The 22,944-nt window shown below is 33.2% G+C and overlaps 3 protein-coding genes across 5 annotated transcripts; all 3 read right to left on the reverse strand.

Annotated features, from left to right (window-relative positions):
* Positions 1-136: 136 nt before the first annotated feature.
* LOC124925576 (cleavage stimulation factor subunit 77) lies at positions 137-15,394 on the reverse strand. 3 transcript variants are annotated; one of them, XM_047465615.1, is made up of 23 exons: positions 15,109-15,394; positions 14,959-15,031; positions 14,802-14,864; positions 14,060-14,169; positions 12,900-13,000; positions 9,096-9,157; positions 8,864-9,004; positions 8,294-8,422; positions 7,143-7,189; positions 6,853-6,916; positions 6,322-6,442; positions 6,055-6,113; positions 5,908-5,976; positions 5,225-5,365; positions 4,797-4,861; positions 4,247-4,343; positions 3,357-3,416; positions 2,750-2,896; positions 1,809-1,875; positions 1,646-1,729; positions 1,403-1,561; positions 719-952; positions 137-632 (listed from the first exon to the last, which is right to left on the reverse strand). In XM_047465615.1, the coding sequence occupies exons 1-23, from the start codon at positions 15,111-15,113 to the stop codon at positions 478-480; spliced, it is 2,253 nt and encodes a 750-aa protein (XP_047321571.1). In that variant the 5' UTR covers positions 15,114-15,394; the 3' UTR covers positions 137-477. The 3 variants fall into 3 exon arrangements, with proteins under 3 accessions (XP_047321571.1, XP_047321570.1, XP_047321569.1); XM_047465614.1 differs by having other exon boundaries at positions 1,646-1,735; positions 14,959-15,028; positions 15,109-15,393; XM_047465613.1 differs by having other exon boundaries at positions 1,646-1,735; positions 15,109-15,393.
* Positions 15,395-15,842: 448 nt separating this feature from the next.
* LOC124926779 (mediator of RNA polymerase II transcription subunit 32) lies at positions 15,843-16,480 on the reverse strand. The gene has a single exon (XM_047467074.1). It carries the CDS (start codon positions 16,434-16,436, stop codon positions 15,990-15,992), a length of 447 nt encoding a protein of 148 aa, XP_047323030.1. The 5' UTR covers positions 16,437-16,480; the 3' UTR covers positions 15,843-15,989.
* Positions 16,481-19,139: 2,659 nt separating this feature from the next.
* Positions 19,140-21,963, reverse strand: LOC124926898 (autophagy-related protein 18a-like). Its single transcript, XM_047467219.1, has 4 exons — positions 21,051-21,963; positions 20,394-20,595; positions 19,474-19,600; positions 19,140-19,386 (listed from the first exon to the last, which is right to left on the reverse strand). Exons 1-4 carry the CDS (start codon positions 21,870-21,872, stop codon positions 19,296-19,298), a joined length of 1,242 nt encoding a protein of 413 aa, XP_047323175.1. The 5' UTR covers positions 21,873-21,963; the 3' UTR covers positions 19,140-19,295.
* Between the last annotated feature and the right edge of the window lie 981 nt (positions 21,964-22,944).

Here is a 22,944-nt window from a genome sequence, read left to right on the forward strand (position 1 = left end):
ACTAATTGGGGTCATATGCTTGGATCCTCTTTGGCTTAAGATTAAGTGAACTATGCCGAGTCTTATTTAAAATATACTAAACATCTTAGATTTATTTCCCACTATTAAGAACGCTCTGTAACTAAAGGGAATAAACTCGGGTCACAAACAAAAAAACTTGTGATGGAAAACTTTTCAAATTATTCTGTTAAGGAAATCAAAACTCTGAAATGTACGTTTTTAAAAATCACAAAGAAAATATAATTCTCGTGATCAAATATAGTTGTTTCGTTTGATCAGAATATGATAGCATCAAAGATGAAATTACATTTGTAAAAGGTAACAGCATGTCTGAAGTGGTCTTCAGTTACAGCCTATAAATGGGCAAAATAAAAGCTTAAATAGTTCTTTCTACAAGGTAGTCTAAAGTACAAAAATTAAATAATTTACAGAATACTAAAAATAATAATAAACAGACCTTCAGTAGTTGAAGTGTAATCAACTGGTGCTACCAGACAGATCGCCAGAAAATGCGCTTCCGTGAGATGTTGATCCGGTCTGGGAAACAGTTCGAGTTTTCTGCATTTGGCGTAATCTAAATATATCTTTCGGAAGTGGCTGGCTTTGAACCGTAGTCTCATCATCATCTTGTCCTAAAAATATTAACTCCATTTTTTAACAAACTTATTTCAATAAAAAAGGAAAATGTAAAAGTATATCTAGGTTGTAGTATACATACTATTAAAGTCTTTCCTCTTTGAAGGTTGTCTGTCTCTTGATGATCTGAAAGATGAACCGCTGGGAGCAGGTTGTTGAGGTCTGCTTGAACCAGAAAGGTCGCTTGTGCTTGGAGCAGGCCCAGTCTGCTGAGGCAAGACTGCTGCTGCGGACCCTCCAGGTTTCCCGACCTGCACTTGCTGCATGTTGCTTTGCAGACATATTGATAGAACAAAATCTATTTCTGGTGATGGACCTAATAAAAGTGGAAGGGAAAGAAGATTAGTAAATCATTAGAAGAAAAGGAATGCTCAAGGCTAGAATGGAACATGAACAGCGCATCAATTTGAAGTACCCAAATGGGGACACGTAGAGACAATAATGATATAATCGGCCCAGACATCTTTGGATAGAAGGGAGTGCTGGTTCGATTTCGTTTTGTGTTTGAGAAGTAAGTGATGATGCATTTTAGTTTTCACCGTGTTTGGGATTTATGTTTATATGTTTGAATCGTGTTGTTGTATTATTTCTACAACTGATGTGACTTTCATGTTGTGTTGTGGTTTTAATGGAAGTCTCAATGTAAAAAAAAAAAAAAAAAAGAGAAAAACTTACAACAACCACTATAGATGCCAACAAAGGTAAATGATTTAAGAAGAGAAAAAAGGGTGTGGTAAGAACAAGTTGGTTAATAATTGAATGTTACCTTCCACAGCAGGTAAATTTGTGATAAAGGCTAGCAGAGAAGGAGATGCTGTTTTCGGAATCTCATATGGAGCACTAGGCATTCCAGAACCAGTTAATGCAACAATCGGGGCAGATGGTGCAGCAGAAACAACTGGAACTCCGGACACAGATGGTGCACCTACATGACAGCAACTCTGGTCAAACAAAGTCAAATGGCACAGACAAATAATATAAAAGATCCATCACTTAATATCACACACACCAGATATCTGTCTCGGGTCATAAATCACCTTCTTTGAAACGCCTGGATAAGAGGTGCTTGAATTGATTCCCATCATTGAAGCACCTTTATCTTATCAAGCAAACCTACTTAGAGAACATAAAATACAAAACATAACCAAATATAAACTCTATTATATGTGTACCTACAACGACGGCTCCATTTTCCAGTGCGGGCTTCTCAGTTTTGTTGCTTATGTTTCTAGAAAGCAACTGTAGTGCGAAGAGGAAATAAAGTATGAAAAAATTGGAACAGAAAAATAATAGATTTTTTTTTGCCTAAATTTCCTTTTAAGGGTCAGAACAAGGTGCACAAATAATCATTTTTTTCAGAAGATAAATAAAAGAAGTGGTAGCAAGGACAAGCTGTATAACCAAAACAAACACTTGATGAAAAAATATAGAGTATACTTGAGATAAACCAACAAAATGGATCACGATGTCAAAGCCTTCAAGTCAAAAATTGGAAGCACATCAATTAAGTATGAAAAAAAGTGGAACATTGAAATAGAGAAGAGGACGTCAAACCAATTCCTTGTTCTCTTAATCCTTTTTTTTGTCAAGGAATCAGTACAGTGGACAGCATCTCTAATAATCATCCAACAGTAAGCATTTTGGACATACTTAACCTAGTATCATAACCACAACTAGTAATTGCCAAGGCATATTTCACCTTTGTCTGCTCAATGAGTGGTAAAGACTGAGATGGTAAAGCAAGTCAATACATTGTAATGGAAGAAAAATGCAAGACAATACATTGTAATGAAAGAAAAATGCAAGACGATCTCTGTAAGGCCTTGTTTGAAGTAGGTTTGAGGTTAATTCTAAATAACCCACTAGCCAATCAACAATCTACTCATCAATCACATCAACCAAAATACCCTCTATTTTACATTATATATATTTACCTATAATGCCTTTTTACCCCAAAATAACCACTTGGTTATTCAAATAACCCTAGATCAAACAAGGTCTAAGAGACCAGCTACAACATTCAGAATGCCAAGTGAATAAGGAATGACATTATTTCATAATCTTCAGATTGATGATATTAACTAGTGAACATTAGAAATTCTGGTCAGCATACATCTTGTCGGGCTAAATGATCGAGATCTGCAGGAGAGCAAGGGTAAAGACCCTTGAAACTGTACCGAGAGACAATATCTTTCAGTGAAGTCTCAAAAGCACCAACTTCAGATGTTCCTGAAAGTGCTTCTTTCCTTCTTCGCTCAACCTGCGGCAGCAAAAGATAGTTAAATAAAATACAAACAATTTCCTTAAGTAAAAAGGGTTAAGTACACATATGCAAGAGAGTTTTATGTCTTTCAAAGACCAAGGCTACGCTGAAAGGTGATGTAAATTCATCAAAACTGAACAAATTAAGCTTATGTACCTCATGAAACATCATAAAAGCATCTCAAAGTACAATTCCACAAGGAATTATAGACATCACACAGTTCACTTATCATGATATATATATTTCATATTTTACTGTGAATCAAGCACAAAAGAGAACTATGAAAACCTAAAATTCTGTGACAAAGGTGATTTATCCATAATGGTAACAGTTTATAAAAACATGATCAATTTAAATGCGAGCTTATCTAATGAGACAAATTTGCAGAAGGAAAATTCTTTAGAAACTATATATCTTTAAAAGATCATAAAAATTATATAAACCAATAAGTGACAACCTTCAGCATGCTGGCAAGATCTCCATATGTCTGCTCGAATTGGGCAAATCTATCCCAAACCTACAAGAAAGAACACTGTGAAACTCTCCCTAACATAAATAATGGTAGAAAGGGAGCATTGAATTAATAGGTCTGTCATGACATCTTGTTTAGAAGGTGAAAGAAGATATAAAGGGCTCATTGTCCATCAACAAGCATCAAAGTAATGAAATCACAGTTATAATAGTATTGCTTGGAAAAGAGAAAGGAAAGTATCCTTCTCAAAGAATAGAAATTGATAACTGGATTTTGATAACACAAGGAAGAAAAAAGAATTACTGGATTTTGATATCACAAGGAACAAGACAAATAAGTTTTACAGTCTGAGAGACATGAAGCACAAATATAGTTTACATGAGTTAGAGAGAAGGAGAAGAAAGAGACCCTCCTGTGGACAGGACAGGACATAAAAGAAAATGTTGACTCCAGATCTACATGTTCTAACATGGTTCAACATCTCAAACAGATCAATAGCTAATTTATAGCTTAGTAGAAGGCCATTAAGAGAGGTGAAGAAATGATATTATTATCAATTTCATTGGGCATAAAAAAGACAAATAGTACACAATGAAGAACACTGGACCAAATCAAACAATAAATTGGAATTACACTTGATGGATTCAACTAATGTAAAGGATCAGATCCACATGAAGGATGCTGTTAAAATCTCAAGGAAGTATGCAGTATCACTATCATAATATAAGCCCCAATAACGAAGTGATATACAAAAGGACATTAATGGTGATAAATACAGTGATTATGCTAAAACAATCCTGTGCAAGGAAATATGAAAGATGAGAATGATAAGTGCTGATGTAAGTTAAAAAGGAAAACTGTGTATTGAATTCTACCTCAATGGATTTATCTTGTGGGAGCGAACTCAATGCACGTTCAAATAAAACTCTGATATTTTGTTCATCATTCAAGCGAGACAAGAAATCTGCATACCTGTAATATTTATCAGATCATATTACTAACATATACTTCCAGCATATGTAATTCTTTGAGGTAGATGAGATTTGAATCCGTTAGCTTCCATTTGAGAATGATATATCTAATTACTGCACCATGTCTTGGTTTCCAGCACATATTTTCAACGTTCATGATTTTCAATATATAAAAAATAATTTATAGATGCTTTAGTTTTATCAAAGATTAGTCAACTCTACCCTAGAAAGAGCAAAAAGTTGGTTTTTCATGAATGTAACTAACGATCAAAATAATACTGGTGGTGCTATAATTGCCATATGGACATTACTGTATCTTTATGAAAAATCGTCTCACTTTTTCAAAATATTAAGTGAAGATTAGTCTTCAATGATGATTTTATTAGGACTTGAGAGGAGCCATCAATATCAGCCTATGATAATTACTTATCGAAAAAGAAGAAACAGAACTCACTCAAGAATGTAACCAGGTTCATGCATAAACCGGTTTAGCCCTGCTTCAAAAACATTATGTGCAATCTGCATAAATATGCACCGTTTAGAGAAAGCCCAACACAAAATCGTAAATGAACATAACTGTTTAGAAGAAATTACTGTGGAGAAGGTTTATCCAGGGATCTTACAGTTAAACGTACAGAAGCATGGAAAATAAAGAATGCAATCTTAGCATATAAAAAAGAAAATTATAAAGATGAAGAATGTCAAGGATATATTTGTTTTCCTAGATTCTACACATTTTTTAAGCATATGGATGTCATTAAACCTTATAACAGTAAGGCTTCTGAAGAATTACCAACAAAAAATCTTCAACTAGACAACAGAATGTGAGAAAGCATCTCTGGTCCATTTGAATTAAAACTAAACCTTATAGTTTTTACGTACCTTTCTCTCTTTATCAAGACAAAAGGCTATCATGGCATAAGCCACATAAACATGGTAAGAGCAGTTTGGAGATTGTTGCGTCTCTACAAAGTACTTGCGAGCTATTTCAACCCCTTCAGTTCTCCTTAGAAAGCGTAAGTACTGCAAAATGATACATACAAAAAAAAGAAAGATAAGTAAACCTTTGATATGATAGACTTGGGTGAGAAAATTTTGAGTTTACCCAAATAAACTAACCATCTCATTTAAATTGGGTAATTTAGATTTTTTATTATTATGACTTGACCCGAAAAATATTTATGTTATTGATTCGTTTAGCTCAAGTGGTAGAGCGCAAGGTCATGAGTCATGACCACAAGGTTGTGGGTACGTGCCTTCACAACCATTTCAAAAAACAAAATAAAAAGGAATTACAATATCTTCTTCACATGTTTATTTTTATAACACAAAAAACTCCGCTTGATAAAAACATTCAACTTAGGCATCGCTAATTCGCCACGTCAATATACCATATAAGGTCTTTGGTCTAGTTGAAGGCAAATGCAATATCTTAGTATTTAAAGGTCAAAAGAAGCCACTATAGTTACTATTTGTCCATGACTCGTTCATCTAGAGGATACAAGAATAATTTCAAATCGTGATAATCACATTATATTGTAGCCAAGAAATTCAAGTGCCCCTACCTGGATATGCGATAGTGGTGATACATTGACACCATCACCTATGAGGCTTTCATACACTTTCTTAGCAGACTGCAATGGAAGTCAATATTAGCCCAAAAAAGTTACAGCATCTAAACCAAGTATTAAACAAGCTTGTAATGTGCTCACCTGAATTGCTCCTCGAGACTCCTCCAACTCCGCATAAGCATACTTCAGCATTTCAGAATCTAAGAAGTCGTAGAAGAAAATGAGAGAAGAAAGAAAATTAACAATCTAACCTAGTCAAGCGGAAGACAAAGAACACGATAAGGTCCAGAACTGGTGCATGGTTACACTACACTTAAGAAATATGAGATTTAAGGGAAACAAGAAACATATTAAACCAGCAAAATACTAGAACTGGTAAATGGAGACAAAAGAAGAAATGAGCTTTACCAGGAAGGTTCTTCAGAGCTCGTTGAAATGTGTTGATTGCAGAATCTATTGAAACATTTGTTGCTTGCCATGTGGCATAGTCATACCATACATCAGAATAGTGATACAAATACATGAGACACTGCTCATTGGAATACAGTATTAATTGTCAGTCTTAGATATATGGGAAAATGTGCAGATTTATGATGTAGAAGTACTGAAGTATACTTTGACAAACACAAGATAATCTCAGTAATGCAGCAACCAAACCACTGAACAAAGTTTAGGTGATTGGGAATATTACATCTTAATGTTCATGATAGAGCATGGGGAGATGTAATTTCATACATATAAGAAAGCAATTGACAGAAGGATTCAAGAATTAAGAATTTTAATTCATTTTATGAAAGATATATAAGCTTATAATTCATTCAAACAGGTACAGAAAAAATGTTCTGAGCAAATAACAATACTACAACCTGTTGAAGGCATCAAAGAAAATAAAGGCTTACCCTAAAAAAATTAAGAGAGAATAAAAGTACAATCCATTACCTGCTCATAAGTAAACGCAATTCTTTTGTTGGAAGATACAGTATCTATCCTTTGTGGATTCTCTCTGAAATACATATCACAAGGACAAACTTTGAGAGAATTCACATACATTAATACAGTAGGTGACAATCACATCTCTGTGATCTATGTGGATAAGATTAAAATAAATAGGCATGACATTTTCAGATACATGACATGTAGATAAATGTTTATGCAAGTGCTTAATATACAAAGATCAAGTATTGCTCATTTTTCTTGTATAAAAATGTGAATTTAATAGCATAACTCACTTTTCAAATGCTAGTAACTTTTTCCATGCAATCCATTGTGCTTCTTCCTGCAGGGTGTAAAAATAATTGCACTCTGTTGAGTAACATAGTACGCACTCTGTTGAGTAACATAGTAGAAGAGATAAATTCAGAGAATTCAGGAACTCTAAAAAGGCATGAATAGGAAGAAGCAGATCATGATTGTTCCTATGTTATGAGTCCCAAAACCCATTTTAATTACAAAAAACTCATCCTTGAGATTTAGAAAATTGTGCACTTTTTTTTAATATTAGTTAAGTCTAAAATCAATAGGACAACCTCATCTAGACAATCCTTAAGCTCACACAAGTTACCTCTGGTAAAAAAGCATTGTCAGAGACTGTCTGTTTACCATATAAAGAATGAAACAATAACATAAGCAAGCACCTTTAACTAAACCAAGAAGATTGATACTACACTGGTATCTACCAATTATAGACCATATGGGATGGCGAACTAACTCATATTTATATCAGTTATTAAAAGAGCCCAGTGATAAAATCCAAGAAGATAAAAATGGAGCATAAGTAAGCAGAAATCAAGGAAAGTCATATCTAAGTTCGATGGAGAGATGTGGAAGATTCATGTTTTGATGTTTTGTTTGGCATGAATGCATTTCTTTTTTATTAACTTATGGCAACTCATGTAATAACTTTTATAAAAAAAATGTTTCTTGGTGGGATATTTCACCACGGTTCATGTGATCTTCATGTTAACTGTGGATTAATGAAAATAGACTTACCCTTTCAAAAAAATGGCCAGTGTCAAGGGGAAAGGAGATTACTTAAAGTTCCACATTCTTATTAAAAAACTAAAATGAACAGAAATAATAAGGTATTGTCTTAGAGGTGGACGATTTGGAAAGAAAAGAACCGTAGAACATTCCAAGGGTAAAGCTACGGCATTGGAGGAATCAAAAGCTTCATGTTTTTGCTTCTATTAGGAAAAGAGGGTTTTGTGCGAGATGAAAATTCTTTGATCTTATTTGCATCTAACATTTCCATTTGTTCTCGAATATTTATTTTTTCCCCACCCCTCCATCCCACTTCTTTGTAATGTTCAGAACGCTTCTTGCGGTTTTATTTCAATAAAAGTTAACCTTTTAAAAAAAATAAAAATAAATAAGGTATTGCCTTAGAAGAACCACCAGGAGGCACAGCAAGCATATTCCAGTCAATTTCGTCAACATACTTCTTTAGCTCCCGGTAAACAGCCCTTGCACTATTGTATTTTGGTTGATATTCAGACACCAAACCTTTTGCCTGCATTATGCAACAATAAAAACAGGTTACTATTTGTTATGCCCTTAGTGACATGATAGTAAGAGAAGGAAAATAACTGTAGATAAACACAGCATCATAATGATGCCATCATTGTAAATCCCACATGTAACATGTGCATAAGAAATTCCATATTTAATTTGGAAACGTTTGTTGAAGCAAAACCTCACCAAACAACAATTATGGATAAAATGGACTTAACTGTAATGCAGGTAAAATGTTTGAGATATGTTTTTATCCTAAATCCTACAATAAGAATATTACATGCATATATGGAAATTACATGAAAGATCAATCCACACCAAACTTGTTGCACTATATAGATACACCATGTTTAGTTTAAATACCTCATGCAATTACAAAATTCTGTCAAAGTAAATCCACTCAACAATTACCCCAAAAAGTATTGAAGCAGAGTATTACCAATGCACGGCTGACAGAATTTTCGAAGTTTTCATAGTCCCTCCAGATTTGTTCAATATGATGAGTAGGAGTAACAACAGCTTTCTGGTAGACTTTCCTTATTGCTGTCATTCGTTGCGACTCTTCTTGAGCAGATTGGGCCTAAATCAGTACAGAGACGGGAAATGAAACAGAACATACAAAGAAACAAATTTGCACAGACTAAACATTCACAGTTAACAAGAATACAGACCGGCAAGGACTTCAGGAATGTGATGTATTCCACCCATACAGCCCCAGATCCAATGTCACATCCTGTCAAGACATGGAAATAAGAGATCCAAAAAATGGAAAAGTAAAAACTCATTCAAGAAAAAATTGGTATTTTCATAAATTATATTAAGCAAAAACACTTAGAAGTATGCTTCAACTATTGACATATTGAGGAAAGCCGGTCAATTTTTATATTTAAACAATCTACTCAGCTCTGAAATATGAGTAGAGCTTGAAACAAAATGCAAACAAAACGTACTGGATAAGCAAGCAATATTCAAATTAAAGCATAGATCTTTTTTGGAAGCTACTTATGGGTAGAAACTTGCATACCAAGTCTTCAAACATTGTATTGTTCCTTAGAACCTCCAAATAAGCTAGCTACTAATATTGGCAAAACCGCAAAAATCTTTAAATGTGTCTCTAACATTAGCTAGTAGTTCTAGGTTAAAATCCTAAAATGTGCTAAAAATTGTTTAAGTGTTGGTCACTCATAGTCGGTGTACATAAAATGGATCATCTGGTGAGAAATAAGTAGAAGGGAGAATCAAACACTGGGTCACTTTGAAATGAGCAACTTGCATTTGTGACTGGTTATGGATACTTCCATCTTCACAGATGCATTTTTTTCAAAATAAAAAGTATCTCACCTTGGACCATGTAAAACAAATTTCAAGGATTCTTCTTTGTCTTCTATTATATTGACAGTGTTATCAATATTAAGCATTATATGCAAAAGATAGATGTTTACAAATGTTTTCTTGTGTTACTTTGCAAGAAATAAGAAGCAAAATATGGATAGAATAAAATGATTAAGAGTCCATTGCATGTGTCCTCTCAGATGACTCTTGGACACATCTATGTGCTTAGGTGATGATGATTTGAATTATTTTATTTATCAATAAAAGAAATAGGTACACTATTAAAAACTTATATTGGCATGTCTTCTATATCCATACTCATATTTTGTTTTCTTTTAGATCTATATTTGAGCCTTACTGGTCAAGATTTTTTCCCCTTGTATCTTACACACCAAAATAAAGAAACTAAAAGTGTCAAGGAAATATCTTTGATAATTTGGACATTGAATTACTCATCTAGATTACCTTTAATCTACTAGAGAATTGTGGTACACAAAAAATATTTCTTGATATCATGCTATTATTCAAATCTTAATAAGGTTTATGAATAGCATGGACGTCAATAAATTGCTAAAAACTTATATAATCCCTTCAATTAATTTTTTGCATGATAATGTGTCTACATTACACTTATACAAAACTCTCAATGATGCTCAACAAGCATCTATAGTCGAAACAAATAGAAAGGCAAAATGAATCCTTTCATAGGCTAATCAAGGACGTGAATGAAGCATATGATGTTGAAAATATTGATAGAGGACATGCGGAACACACATGTACCAAGATCTTCGTGGCAAGCATAGATAGGCCTCATTCTTTTTTTTGAGTCTGAATCTAAATAAGTTTAATTGACGTAAAGCTTTCAATGGACATGTTTTATAACTCACTTTACCAAGAAGCCTATAATGTTTGAATTTTATAAAAATGATGATCAAGAAATACATAACATGTTCAAGTTGCCAATATTTGCACACGGCATAAATTTGTTCTTGCGGATGTGTAGGATTTATTCTCACTTATCTTGGATGTCCTATAAGGGTATCTTCAAGTGCACAAGGTCTTGGGAAAAGTGGCAGAGAAATCTCAAAGATAGGTAGACGAATGGCTAGAAATGAAGATTGCCATCTAGAGGAAAGGGTGGGATAGTAAGACTGATATCAATTAATAATTCATTATCCTCTTATGATTCTCAAAGTGGCTTAAAGACAACATCTGGAGTTCATGGTTCACTGAAAATTGACCTTTGGGTCCCCTACTTCAATCTCAGACATAAAAACAAGAGTTTCAGCAAGGGACCAAGGATAAAACTAGCTACGTTCTAAGAGCTTCCTGGATAAATTAGGTAAATCAATATGGATTTGGCACTTAATAGGGAGATTGGGACATCTATTTCTCATGTAAAGACCACATTCATGCTTTGATGCTAATTTTGGTGGGAATGGGAAGCATGAACAAGGTTTGGTGTCAAACGTGGATGAACTCTGTTTCCACACGATTTCATTCTAGCATAGAGATAATAAGATCAGAACAGTATATTATGTTGACTCTCTAAAAGAATATGCTGCATATGTTAAGTTAAAACAAATCAACCAACACCCTGAATAGATTCAAGTTTAAAATTGCTGAAATTGTCTGTGCTATTACACATGCCATTTAAGGATAGTTAGTTATGAATAAATCTGATATTTGACTTTCAGCAAGTGTAGTAAGGCATTCTAGGTCATCTCCTGAAATGAATCTCCAGAATGCAATTGTTAAGAGTGTTAATATATTTGAAGAAATGAGAGAGTGGACAATATAGGTTCTAAATGGACACACCAGGGAGTAAGGTTTATCTAGTATTAATAGGATCGAGTCAATCACAAATAAGAAGTCAGTTTCAAGGTATTGAATACTAGTGGAGTTAATCTAACTTTACTACTAAAGAGCAAGAAACATGGAATACAGTTCAAGATTAAATGTGGAATTTGAACACCACACAATGGCTCATACTACAATTAATCCAATGTAAATTCAATTATTTATATGGATGCAAGTGATCCCATGGGCATTGTTGTAGTCATAATTAAGTAATTTTTTAATCTGTGAAAGAGAAACACCAATAAGGAGTCATTGTACATGCCTATGTAAGGCCATGCCCACATAATTAGCATTTCCTTGCTACCACAATCAATACTTTAACAAACAGGGCGTGCTGAATATTTGGAATCAATATCTGTTTTGTTATCATTTTTGTCGTCTGAATTATGATCCAAAAAAAATCTACATTTGTTATGTTTGCCAAATATCACAGTGATCTAGTAAATAATCTTATCATATCCACAAAAGAAAAATCTCTATAAAATATGAAGCCAACCACCACATTATAATCTCGATAATGATCCAGAAAATATTTTTTGGTACTGTGAATATGTAAGAGATTGTGCCAAAATAGCAGTTTCCAAATAGACTCAAATTGAGTCTTAAAATTAGTATTCTAAGTAGCACCGATACTCCAGAAAAAAAAATTGGAGAATCCGATACGGATACGATACGCCAAAACGGTATTGGATATGGCAAAAGTAGGTATCGTTGACTTTTTTGTAGGGTAGACCAATCCAATACGGTTTGGATAGGTTTTAGTGAATTTTTCAAAAGATTAAGGTTTTAAGTTCAAACTGAAAATAATTAAAATTTTGAGGGACTAATATAAAATTACTAAAAAATAAAAATAAAAATAACCCCTCTCTAGACCTAATGCTTCATCATATCTTTTTTTCTTATTGCAGTTCCTTACTGCCTCACCTTATTTTTTTTCATAATATCTCACGATTCTGCCTTACTTCATCTTTTCATAAGCATAAATTGCCAGCTGCAGCCGCCCACATTCCCAGACGCCTATATGGGTTTCTATCTCTATTATATTAATACTAAAGTTATATAAATTTTATATATAAAATATTTATATAGTTTTTAATAATTGGCGTATCCTAAACGTAATGTGTCCTATATTTTCAAAATTTTCCGTATCGTATTTGATACGATGCCCGTACCCGTATCCATGCAACATAGCCGGCAATGGAATATGTAAATAATATTTCTCCAACTTCATGTACAAGAAAGAACTATTAAAGGCAAATTGTGGATGTAAAGAGAATGCACACCAACATAGGCGAGCATAAATTCAAATGCTTTCCTAGTCTCTTCCTGACCATCTACGCCCTTCTTGTCATTAGCTTTCCGGACAAAATTAAGGTAGCACCGCCTACAACACAAAAGTTGCTTAATAATGATATAGACCTTATATGAATCAGCTTGGAAAATAGTGAGAGAAAAACAATATAATTGTTACAGAAAAATACAACTGCCTGAAAAAAACTATGATGACTAATGCACTACTATTATTGACCCAATTTTATTTTTACCATAACGCATTTGCGGAATCTAATAGTCAAAGAGAAAAGGTCACAGTCATAGATAAGTAACAAAGCATAGGTTGCAGGGATGGTAATTCCCATTTTGTGTCTACAGCCTGGTTATGAAATCTTGAGGAATAGATAATGTGCCAAAACTAATCTGCCTCCCAAACATGAGGATCATACTAAGGATGTTATTTACAATTTAAAGTCTCCATGGTTAGCGGCATCCAGGTTTCCAGAGAGGTCATGCAAGAGGAGTGGCATAAGAAAACCCAATTAAGGATCTATATCTAGGTGAATTACAGTTAAGAATTTAAAAAAAAAACAGACGATTCTCAATCTCCTCCAATTATACACTTTATGTTTTAGGCATGACACTTTTTCTACTGTGTAGAACTGAATTTGTACTTTAGCAAACCCAACTTGCAAATAGAATTTGACCAACTTGGGTTTGAAGAGGAGTCTGTTGATATTAGGAAGAACACCTATAATAGTGAAATTTGCATATAGATTTGATCACATCTATCAACCAAAACTCTTTATATTCATGAAGAATACTAGATTCGGTGTCAATAAACCTCTCTTGTGTTACAAAACAACCAAAACAGTATGTTAATTGTCTTAGTGAACAGTTACTTTGCCTTTTTTGTTTTTGCTTTTACTCCAAAAAAAAAATTGAATACAATTAGCATAATGTTAGTACCACCAATGGTCAAGTACATACTCCACATAACCAACAAAGAAAATTGAATCATCCCACAAAACCACAATAATAAACGAAAAGGAGAACAACTGTGATAACATCCCAATTGCAGCTTTACTTAGCTAAGGAATAATTTGTTAGCAATATCCTAAAGCAATGTTTGTTATCCATGAAATACAATGATACAGTTATTAGAACATACCAAAGAGGAACCTGCAAACAATGCAGTAGGCATCGACTAAATATTTGCTTTGTAGCATCATCATTGTTTGCAACCATATGTGCCTCCGCATATTGCTTCCAATACTTGGCCTAACGATTCAAAGGGATATAGTTGTTGAGACAAAATAAAAGTGCAGTCCACAAATAAACTAAGTTTAGACTATCACTTTTGGTACACTTTTTAAGCAACATTTATACGTAAACAATTCAATTTTGCAGTGTCTTAAGCTAAATCTAGTGAGCAAAGATCAACATACTGGCGCAAGAAATAGAATTGCAAAAAGGTCATTGAGCAGTATTAACAAGCATGACGGATTAATGAGCATAAAGAAACTAGAGTGCTTAAGTATTTTTAGTTTGAAAGGAAGAAATTCCATGACTGCAGCCAACAAATTGCTGAAGCAAATTGTTCTGCATAATTATTGTTTTATAAGCACCGTGGCAGTGTTCCATAAATTACCAATCAGAATAAATGTTCATAAACACATCCTGTGAGCTGACTAATGCAGAGCTACTTATATATATACTTCGAGTAGGACAAGAATTAGAGTGATCTATCACATGGAGAAGATCATATAAGGACCAACACCAACTGAAACAGAAAGAAAATACTCTATAAACTAAAGAAGACCTAGCGAAACACCCGAATTTCATCATAAGTTTGTAAGCTTTACAAAATCAAAGGGGAAAGCATTCGAGCATGATAAAGGAAAGAGGATTACCGCTGTGGGAAATGTTGTTAGGAGTTTATCATATATAGGCACTGCATCCGCAATTGGTAAACGCTAATAAAAAAAATCATTGTTAATAGATACTACAAGTTTAAAACCCATTATAAATAGAAGAAAACAGAGGCAAATAATACTAAAAATAACCCACCAGTGCCTCATTTGCAAGTGAAACAGCAGCTTCCACACTATATTTGTCCGGCGTAGAATCTTCCGACGTTCTACTGTGGAAAGAATTTCTTTTGCATTGAGAAAGATAGAAAATGACAGAAACCCAAATCAAATATACAAACAACCTCACCTCATTATTGCCAAGTGTCCCGGTATTACTACGACCTCACTTGGTACAGAATCTAAGTCGCTATTGGCCTCAGACAGAACCCAGATGAGAGAAACATAAGTTCATCCAATTGACCATATAGTCGATTTCCGCCGCAGTCTCCGTCTCCGAAGAAATAGCGGCTTTGATTTCGACCTTTGGCTGCCCTAGATACTGCTGTTGCTGAGAATTGTGTCTGGCCAGTGAGAAAGATTGAGTACCAAAGAGTGATTTTCGCAGAGACGAAGAAGAAGAAGAAGAAGAAAGTGAGTAAATGAAGAATAAGCGAAAGCATAGAAGAAACGGAAGCAGGAAATAAGGTAAGTTTGATAAAAACCAAAACTTCAAATTGCCATTCAATTATACATTAAGGTTCAAATTATCTACTATACTTAGGGTTCATTTTACTCCTTTTGTGTTAAAACTATGTTTAATTTTATGACATTTTTCAATTTAGTAGACTCGTTACTATGTTTTTTTAACAAATTCCTAAAAAATAATAATAACTATAAAGTGACCCATGTGCGTAGTTTATCATAGATGCCCATTTGAAAAACACTTTATCGGTTCATATCGGAGAATTGTGAAAAGATTTATCTGAAAATATATTTTTTGGGTTAACTTAGCTGGACATGAATCTAAATGATATCACATTTTAAACAAAACTTAGACACATATTCAGTAATTTGTTATGGTTTCTTATCTAGATTAGGATACAAATGGGTAGGAAGGAGTTAATTAAGAACTACAAAGATACAGAGATAACCAAGTTTCAGCATAATTGTTTATAAAATTCAGAACTAACAATTAATCTTTTAAGCCAAAACAAGAATCTAGAACTATGGAACAAAAACAAGAAATCTCTATTGAGCAGCATCTTCGGGGAATCTTGCATCAAAAGGCGCAGTTGGGTGTGTATGCGACGATGAGCCAGCAGCAGCAGTTCCAGAACCCTGTTGAAGTTCAATAACAAGCCATCTAACAGCTTTACTCATCTGCTCTAAACGAACTGCACTTATGGGTGGAAGACCAGTTGTAGCAGCAGTCTGTCCTGACTTCCCAGATATTGAACCAGTTGCCTCATCCACCAAGCATTCTGAACCTATCCTCTGCTTAACTGATTCGACAAATTCCTCGGCTCGATCACAAGAAACTCTAAACAATTCCCACCTCTGCTTGAAGTTTTCTAAAGCAGTGTCTGTTGTTGTAGTCTTTTCGCCACCAGAAGTTTCTTTAGCTTCAAGCACACTAGCAGCTGATGCAACGAACTCTTGATATGCATTGTTTAAGGAATCTACAATATCATCCATTGTATTTGTGGGTCTTCTTCAAAGGATAATCTAAACATTCCATATACAGAATTACAGATCAGTACAATAAGAATGATTACTAGGCAAACAAACAGTACGTCTATGGAAAATGAATCACACTAAGGATATAGTGATCCCAGAATCATCAATCAATCCATCGTATAAAAGAGAAATAGAACTAATGACTGTAATAAAGATGCAATCAAAACAGTCCATGATAGAAAGAAAACAAATCATCTTGCACTAGATTGGTGGATCAATTCAAAAAGTTATCTTTATCTTAACCCAGAAATACACATGAAATCGCCCAGACGATGAAGAAATAGAGATATTGAAAACAGGTATCTTCGGAAGGAAGAAATTTGATCGAAGAATATACTTTGAAAATCACCTTCAAGAGGAGCAACTTACCAAAATTCAAGCAAAAGTAAATCGTCGAAGAAGAAAACCTCGAAGCCCTAGAGATGGCGGGCGGGTGAAGTTTGAAACAGACCGGGTGGGGTGAATGTAATGTTGATCTGTTCCGGTCTGGTCCGGTGCGTAGGGCTGAAATTGATTTAGACCCTCAAACTTACGTAACATATTTATAATGGCTTGTAGTTTCACATTTGTAAAATAATGGCGATGAAAAAATATTTTGAAAATCACACTCAAAGATATATTTTACATCTTATTTGGAAAATATTATTTTATTACAATTACAATTCCTTTTAAATAAAAATATATTATTAAATTATATAAAAAAATTACTCAACTTCTATTTAAAACACGAATTTGGATCGTTTCATCAAATGAAATTCAAATTTTAAATTGTGTAATATAGAAATTGAATTATTCAAATTTTAAGAGCGCAAGTAAACCGACAAAACTGCTCAAACCAAAACCAAATCGAATCGATCAAAATTGAATTGATTACGGTTTCTCTTTTATCAAACCGGACTCAACGGTTCAGTTTGTCATTTCAACGTCACTGAAACCTAAAAAAAGATTTAGTACAATGCATTATGTTAGGTTAATGAATCATATTCATAATATTGGTATACATGAAAATAATATATATATATATAATCTATTTTAACAAATTTGTGAATGACCCATTAAATCGATCAAATCGATCTTCTATTTTATAATCGTTGAAATTGAATCGATCAAACCGACAAACTAAGAGTTTTAAATTTACTAAACCAACGTCAATAGTTTAGATGTGCATTTTGGTCAATAAATCGATCAAACCGAACCACTTACACCCTTAATTTTAGCTATTTTGAGACTTTTTTCAAATGGACAGAATGTCCGTCATTTTATTTTAACGTATCATTTTCGTTTTTCTAATTAATTTATCATATTTTTAAATGAAATAATATTTAGAGATGTTTTGGACGTATTTATTTAAAAATTGAGTATTGTTTTCGGGATTTACGCCTTCTATTTTTTTGAAATTGATTTCAGTGACTAAAAAATATGTAATCTAAAGAAAGATTTGAAAAAAAATTGAATATAAATAAATTTTGTATTTATTTTCAAACAAATTGATAACGATATAATTTTGTATACGGTCTATTATATTTTAAATTAAGTATTTTTTTTTAAAATATAACATTGTCAAATATGGATGCATGGTTGAATACTTTAAAGAATGTGTGAATAATTAAAAAAATCAAAGAATGATATTTTGCTTTTAAAACTGTTATAAATTAGTTCAGAATATAAAAATTATAGGTTAAAATAAGAACATAGAAAATCTTAAATGATTAAAATTATTATAGTTGAAGATATATATAATACAATTCAAAATTCGAGGATTAAAACAACCAAAATTTGAATCTCAAATAATAATTGGGCTATAAGAAATAAGTAAAAAGTCTGCTACAAAATTAATTTTGAATAAATTTTTAGATTAGAAGATTTTGGTAAAATTGAAACATTATTTGAATACTAGTCTTCCTTCATAGTTGCATGGTATTATTAAAAATTAACACGATTTCAAACTTCTCACTATTTTTCCGAATTTTCCGGATTTAAATGACATGTTCCATTATGTACTATCTTCACAGACATTAATTATTTTATAGAATAAGTCAAAAGTAATGAAAAAATAGAATGAAAATAGAATGAAAAATCCACCTATTTTGTGAAGGTGGTATAAAGTAAAACATAAATTTTGAAACCTATTGCGAATTTTTTTTATAGGTTTAACATATTTAATTATGTACATCCATAAATTAATTTTAGAGATAATATAATCATTTCAGAAATATAAAGTATTTAATTTAAAAGGACTAAACTAAAAACTTAAGAAAAGAAAAAAAATGATAATAATGCTTAAAGTAGAAGTAAAGTCTTATTAAAACATGTATAAACGTTTGGATCCTTTAAAAGAAAAGAACTTTTTTAACTAATTCTGACCTGATCTTTTGGGGTCCTAACTGCTCCAATCGGACCTGGTACTCTCCACAATTCTGACCGACCTTTTGGGGTCCTTACTGCCCCAATCAGACAGGGACCGGGACAGGTACTCCACCAGTTGGGCCGTTGACATTCCTTATCATCCAAGCCTGTTATCATCTCAGGCAGGACCCAAGGTGGATAACTAAATTTTGTTACGAAAGGAAAGGGTTAAGGTTGCTCTAGGGTTGAAATAGTGATTAGCCCTAACCCATTCACTTCGTAACTGATTCATTTATCTTTATCTTAAAGTCTTAGTGAATGAAGAATATAGCATTTAGGTAGAGTATGTACATCAGTTCCAAGGGACTATAATCTTATTGTTTGTAGCCTGCTAATAGATATTTACATTCTTATTGACTTGAAAGTACTACATAAAAGGAGAACTGGAAAAATAAGGAACATTACACAACTTTAAAATACTGCTTCTGCCTCCAGGAAATTGACATATTCCAACTGGGTCATCTCTCCGCCAACTACTGGATCAAACTGGCATCGGTAAACACTGCCACATTTTTTTTACATATGAGAAACTCAATTTTTTATAACCACATGAGAAACAACAAGTTTAATAAAAAGATCGTGAGTTCACCTCCCATCAATCCCGACAATGACAACTGTGTCCTTTTCATGGCCAAAAGCAACTATGTATTGAGAACCTTCCTGTATGCGAAATCGAGCCACTGACCACTCAGAGCTGAAATACTTGGGCAGCACACCTACACAATCAAATACAAACTCATCTTTTGGAACCAAATTATGGCATCCCATATTCCAAATTGAAGCACATAATTAAAATTGATCATCCAACTCCTTAAGAAATTTCTGTCTTCTTAATTCCGATTATTTATTTATTTTGTGATGCAGAACAACTTTCATCTGATATTTGATTAATAATTATGTGTACCCAGATAAATTTATTCATATACTACAAGAACTACAAACATGGCTAGTATGTATGATTATCAATATCATAAACGCATGGCAGACACTTGCAAAGAAACAAGAGATTATTGTAGCCATCCATGTGTATCACTGATTAATATGATCCACAAATATGATATTTCATATGAAACCTAAAACACAAGAAGGACAACCATTTGATATTAATATTAACTAAAAAATGTTTCAAACAAAACCTGCATATAACGAGTGATATATAAAGAGAACATCACAGCATGCAAGTCTATGACTAACACAATACTAAGTAAAATGATCATTTTTATGATACAAATGTGCTGTACTGACTCTTCCCAGTCAATAAAACCCTTATTATCAATCAATAGATGGGGAGGTTGGATATTTAATAGTTGTATAGGAATCACTAAACCTGTACCAAGATTCCCCATATTGGAAAATCGCGGAACTAACTTTGACCTTCAGAATTCCCTAATCTGATCATAGATAGATGTTTAATAAAGTTTAATTCCAGAGTAGACACATATCAGATTCTCAGCTAAATGGTGATTCTAACATCTTAGGAAGTCCAAGGAAAAGGATCACAAATACTACCTTTAATGAAGGAAAGGGATGAAGTAGCAGGTGGACCGAAGGTTTGGGGTTCAGATGAACTTCTTTCAATCCCCATAGATCCCGAATCAACTTTAAGACTAAAGACATGAACAGTTCCTTTATCACTTGAAACAGCTAACCACTGACCACCTGAAGAGAAGGCTAGGCTATATATTTCTGCTCTATCTGCACCTCTTCTCACCTACAATTTCAAAAGAAAAAAAATGAAATATTATCAAGATTGTAGATACTAGAGAAAGAGAGTAATAAAATAAGCACAAAATATCCAAATAATGAGTAGAATGGCAAATGAATTACAAAGAAAATAATGAACATTCACCAGAATTCCTCCAATTTACCTGAAAATGATTTGTTCAAAATCTTTAGTATCAATTCATTTATGGATGGGTGTGCTATAACTCTTTAATATTTATCTTTTGTTACATACTTGTCACTAAATTGACATCTAAAGACAAACAGATGTTTTCAGCTCAAAGATTTAGGCTAACTGGGAACTAGGTAGACCTGGATTGGATAACAAGCCTAACAAAAAGGTCTTATTTACTATAACCAATCAACAAACTGCTAGTACCCATCAACATGTTCAATCAAAAGTAAATGAAAAGGCTTTAATCATAAGAAAATCCAAGATTGTACCTCTTGAAGTAGAGTACCATCTAAAGCATTAAAGATCCGAACCAATGTCCCTTTGCTACTAGCTGTTGCCAGCAACCTCCCATCGTTTGTGAGGGCAAAACATGCAATTCTCGAGTTATGAGCCATGAAAAACTTGGTCCTCTTCGTGGCATAATGTTCAATCCTGACCTGTCCTTTCTGCAAGCCTGGACATACCAATACCATAGACCCAGCCATGTGGGAAACTTCGCACAGACCCTTGGGATTAATAATTGTCTCAATCTGATGCAACAACTTCAAGTCGGCGAAATTATATACAAAAATCTTCTGAAGTAAAATCACCACAATCCGGTCCCTCCTCAAACGAACAGACTTCACATCAGACTTAAACGACAACTCGCCAATACACCGACCCTGATGATCGTCCCAGATCATCACCTTGTTCAAAGGATACTGCGGTTCCGAACCTCCACCGACCAAGGCCAATATATTACACCGGAACAGCATCTGTACGACTCCAATTCCGCCACCATTTTCAAACTCCCTTCGAAAAATCTCACGGAAAGGGCTGCAATTGTAGATTCTAAACCCACGATCGGAACCTGCGGCGAAGCAACCGGAGTCCTGATTGAAGGTGATATTATAGATATTCAACGGAGGTGAGAGAGTAGTCGAGTTTGAGCTAGGGCCAGGAATTGAAGCTTCAGAGGTAAAAGACGAAATTGTAGACGCATCGTTGGAAAATTCTGATGAAACCAACTGCCGTTGGGGTTCAGCGTCGGCGTCGGCGTAGGAGACCGGCTGCTGTGCGCCGTCCAAATCTTTATCTGGGGCATGCGACATAGGAAGTTGTAAGGATGCTCTGGTTAGGGTTTGGAGAAGAGAAACAATGAGAGCTAAGCAGGGTTCTTCTGGTCATATCAGAGTAGGTTCAATTCTCTCGTATAGCGACGATTCGACCGATTTTGATTTTTTTTTCTTTTTTAATATTAAGACCATTTTTATTTGGGCACTAGCTAATTTGGGTCGTTTTATCAAATTGTTTTTTCTAAAAAAATAAAAATAAAAATATAACTTAATTTAAAATATTTATAAATTAAATTATATTGGTTAGAAGTTAATGAACGAAATTAATAGATATAGCAGTATTTATAGAAAATAAATATAATTTTGACTTCATATTTTTTTAACATATTTTATAATTTTAATAATTCTCGTTTAATTAATTTTAGTATAAGATAATAATTTTTTCATATCAAAATAAACTACGAAAATATATTGACATAAATTAATAAATTAAATATAATATTTATTTATTATGCAAATAAAATACTATGATAATGTTTTTTCTAATCAAACCAAACACTTTTATTATGATAACCTTAATTATTATAAGGTCTTAACAAATAATACACCTCTAACAATGATACAAATTCTCATTCAACACATTTATCAATTTTTTTCTATTTTTTTATATATGTTTTAAACTATTGAATACGGTATAAATAATTTAAAAGATATGTGATGGGTAGGAAAGTTAAAAATTTAAAAATAAAAATTATTACTTTTTTTTTAACATGTCGTAAATTAGTTAAGGAAATGAAAATAAGTTAACGATTATTTAGTAATATGGAACGGTAGTCAAAAATTTTACTTCGCTAAATATCTTATTTTTACTGCTTTCACAATATAGAGTTCCAAATTATGAATTTGAAAAAAAATATAAAATCTTAATTTAATTGACCATAAGTATATGTATGCGAGAGTATATGGTTGCTTGCGGTTTCTTCTTCTATTTTAGTTACTCTTCAGTTGCTCTCTAAAGATTTGTTTGCAAATACTGAAAGTTTGTTTGCAGAGAAAACGATATATCTTAAACATTTTCTACATATTTATATTTTACTTACTTATCTAA

This window comes from Impatiens glandulifera, chromosome 2 (assembly GCF_907164915.1).
Source record: "Impatiens glandulifera chromosome 2, dImpGla2.1, whole genome shotgun sequence".
NCBI classification, from domain to species: Eukaryota; Viridiplantae; Streptophyta; class Magnoliopsida; order Ericales; family Balsaminaceae; genus Impatiens; species Impatiens glandulifera.